Source organism: Amphimedon queenslandica, unplaced genomic scaffold, assembly GCF_000090795.2.
Source record: "Amphimedon queenslandica unplaced genomic scaffold, v1.1 AMPQUscaffold_12446, whole genome shotgun sequence".
In the NCBI taxonomy this organism is placed as follows: Eukaryota; Metazoa; Porifera; class Demospongiae; order Haplosclerida; family Niphatidae; genus Amphimedon; species Amphimedon queenslandica.
In genome coordinates, this window is record NW_003547317.1 from 17930 (window position 1) to 21429 (window position 3500).

A 3500-nucleotide genomic window follows, 5' to 3' on the forward strand; every position below is an offset into this window, starting at 1 on the left:
CAGCATGAAGAGAGTCTGCTCAACACTAGCTTCCTGCAGTTGCACTTGCTCTTGAATACCTGCAGAAGTAGCAGCACTGCAGCACATACATGCAAGCAGCTCCAGCCCCTCCCATGCATGTAGATTGAAAGGTGTGGCATTTCATGAGTGGCAGCAAGAAGACCATGTGAGAAAGAAGCTTCACTTTTTCTTTACTAATCAGCAATATATGATAAACTTGCTGACAAAAAAGTTGCTGCCTTTGTATATTTGAGATAGTATAGGTACTTTAGTACCTATAACCCAGCAAGTTGTTGCTCTAGCGCTGCACAAACGAGTGACCTCAACAAATTCAAGTAAGTATAACTCTTCATCAAGTAAGATTTAGAGAAATCTGTTCATATTATTTGAAGGCCATGTTCTAATCTACTGAAAAATGCTACCATCTATCTCTAAAGTGCCAACACAACGGAACTTGGCCCAACTGCTCGATTTTCTTACTTTGAAGCTTCTATACCTAGCACTTGTATTTGAGCAATACAAAACAGTTAAGAAAGACTTTTCCACGCCAAAAAGAAAGATCTAGGAGCTTGAAACATGCTGTGCTAAAGTTATTGTTTATTAAAAACAAATTTCAGTTGTACAGAATGAATGACAGACAGACAGACACAACAACTACCTATACCTCGCGTAGGCGAGGCCAACAATTGCAATGTTGGACTGCAATTGCTAGCTCAGTCTACCTCAATAGAGAGTCAAGCTCAAAAGCTACTCCCTTGGCATAGGCTTTTTAAAAAACAAGATGCTGTATTTAATTTTCTTTCTTTTGCTGCAGCAATATGTATATTGTGCTAGTAAGTAGATTGTATCTGTTTTATTCATTTTATTCAGTGTCATTATAGATATAACAGTACAGCCAGTGTCTATTAATACAACACTCAACTCTACTGTTGTCTTCTCTTGTGAAGTTATTGCTGATGATCTTAGTTTCAGAGTCAATAATGTATCAGCTACTGACACAAATGTTACGGATAAAGGATTCAGTGTAACAACAAGTAATAATGGTGGTACTAGAAGAGCAGAGCTACAAGCAATAGCTTATGAATATAATAATAATACTGAAGTGAGGTGTAGAGCTAGTACTGATGATCCTCCTGAAATAATGTTCAGTGATACAGCAATACTAATGATACAAGGTTAGCACTGTGTGACTGTGACATTATTTATCATTTCTCCTCCAGGTCTATTGGATAGTGTTGTTGATCTGGATTATACCTTTATTAATGGATCCAGTGTATTATTAACATGGACAGCTCCTTATACACTGGATAATGTACCTATCACTGGATACTATATAGTCAATGGATTAGTGAATATTACTACTACTAACAAGAGTATTATATTATCAGCTACTAATCCTGATCCTTGTATATTAAATAATGTATCAGTTTCTCCTATTAATGATGTTGGAATAGGTTCATCTAATAATATCAGTTTTTATTATGAAAGAGGTTAGTCCTACTATGGCTTCATGTATATGTTCACAGTGTATCTTTCAGTTCCTCTTATTACTCCTCCTGTATCAGTGGTACCAGTAATTGATGGACAACTAATATCAATGAATATCAGTATTGATGTAAGTATATTCATTGCAAGCTCATCACACAATGAGAAATGCATGCATAGCGAATGTTATTCTATTTATAGACATAATACTATTTTTATCTGTTCTATTTATAGGTCAGTGAGTTATGCTTTGGTGAACATCCTAACAATATAACAGTTAATATACTGAATATTAATAATGAGATACAAGATAGTGCCAGTATATCAACACAAGTTAATGATCAACTGATGATTACTGGAGTAATAACTGTACCTAATAATTTAAATACATTTATTGTTAATGTATCACTGAGTAATAATGGAGGAGAATATCTACCTACACCTTCTTTTGGATTTGGTAATAATTAACTATTACATTGTATATTTTTTGATTTAATCCTTCTTCTCTTTGTTAGGTTTCCTTGGACCAGTTACTAACATTGACTCTTCAATTGACAACTGTTCTACTATTGATATAACATGGACTGCTCCTACAGTTGATGATAGAGTATCTATACTGTATTACATACTAAGAATATATGATGCTATTACTGGTAGTCTAGTGGATACTGTATCAGTATATGGTACCAGTTATCAGTTTGTGAATAATAATTTATTTATTCATCGTTATACATATGTTATAACTGGAGTTAATGAATTAGGAGAAGGAATATCTAATAATGATACATTCTCATATCAAAGAGGTACAATAAACAATAATTACTGAATAAATGATTTTATATTTATTTAGTACCAAGATCAGTTAGAGAAGGTGGTTCAGATATAATATCATTTAATGAGACTAGTGCTACTGCTTCCTTTAATATACCAGTAATATTTTTTGTATGTACTTCTGTTAATCATTATTTTTAATAACAGGTTACATTGGAATGTACTGGTGAAGCCCCTGGGAATATTAGTGTTGTTATACAGTGTAATGGAACTGGTGTTGTATATACTGATACTACACTAGTGGAATATGCTAATCAACCAATGAATATAACAGGATCAGTACCAGTACCACTAAACCAACAGTGTAATATCAGTATTGTATTTAGTAATGAGGCTGGTAGTAGTGAACCATTTATACTAGCATTTGGTAAGTATTCAGTATACTACTAGTATTCAGTATAATGTTAATGTACATGTATTATTCATCACATTATTATACAGACACTACTCCTCTGCCTATCAGTAATACACCATCTCCTACTAATACTCCATCACTTACTAGCACACCAGGTACAACTTCATCTAGTACTGGTTAGTTATATAATACACAATATTATTATTATTATTATTTATATTTTTGTAGTTATCATAATAATATCACTGACTATTGGTGTATTAATAATAGTAGCAGTATGTGTCACTATGTTGGTGTATGTTGTGTATAAAAAGAACAAGAATAGTAAGATAATGGTAATACTTGTAAATTATTTATTATTATTACAGGGGCTACCTCATCTCAACCACCTTGTAGTAAGGTGAGAGAAAGAACTGCACATACAGCAACAAGTGGCTTATGAAGAAGTTAATTTTTAACAATTTCATATAGTAAAAATAGAATATACTGGCTCTTTTTACTGTATTTAGCAATGGTTTTGATTTATAGCATTTAATGAGTATTATATTCAGTAACAGGATATTTTGAGAATTTGGCTCATTTTAAAAAATGGTCATAACTCAAAAATTTCAGTTCAAACTTTCTAAATAGTATAAGTACACCAATATGCATCAGAAAGTGTAGGATTATCTACTCTTGCATATCTTGCTAACATCAATGGAATAGGCATAGATAGTAGAGTAAATGAAAGGGATTGGAAACTACCGTTCCCGCCCGGTGATGCAGTTTTCGTCACCCCTGGGTACCTGGTTGGCAACGTCCGTGTTTATCTGCATTCCCCATCTCCTCC

At 33.2% G+C, this 3500-nt stretch overlaps 1 protein-coding gene and 1 long non-coding RNA gene across 2 annotated transcripts in view; both read left to right on the forward strand.

The window, feature by feature from the left end:
- LOC109587795 (uncharacterized) overlaps positions 1-1261 on the forward strand; it is a 4336-nt gene extending 3075 nt beyond the window's left edge. Inside the window, exons 2-3 of the long non-coding RNA XR_002187796.1 lie at positions 882-1175; positions 1221-1261. This is a non-coding gene — a long non-coding RNA (uncharacterized LOC109587795). The remainder of the gene's footprint in view (positions 1-881; positions 1176-1220) is intronic.
- A 993-nt stretch (positions 1262-2254) lies between these two features.
- Positions 2255-3215, forward strand: LOC109587794 (uncharacterized). Its single transcript, XM_020004013.1, has 6 exons — positions 2255-2288; positions 2336-2415; positions 2464-2683; positions 2758-2847; positions 2900-2995; positions 3040-3215. The coding sequence occupies exons 3-6, from the start codon at positions 2578-2580 to the stop codon at positions 3111-3113; spliced, it is 366 nt and encodes a 121-aa protein (XP_019859572.1). The 5' UTR covers positions 2255-2288; positions 2336-2415; positions 2464-2577; the 3' UTR covers positions 3114-3215.
- The last annotated feature ends 285 nt before the right edge of the window (positions 3216-3500 follow it).

Bases quoted from the DNA above. Each gene is read 5' to 3' on its own strand.
- LOC109587794 (XM_020004013.1), top strand. From the start codon at position 2,578: ATGAATATAACAGGATCAGTACCAGTACCACTAAACCAACAGTGTAAT. The intron at 2,848-2,899 runs GTTAGTTATATA...ATATTTTTGTAG, and splicing joins TACAACTTCATCTAGTACTG to TTATCATAATAATATCACTG. The intron at 2,996-3,039 runs GTAAGATAATGG...TTATTATTACAG, and splicing joins GTATAAAAAGAACAAGAATA to GGGCTACCTCATCTCAACCA.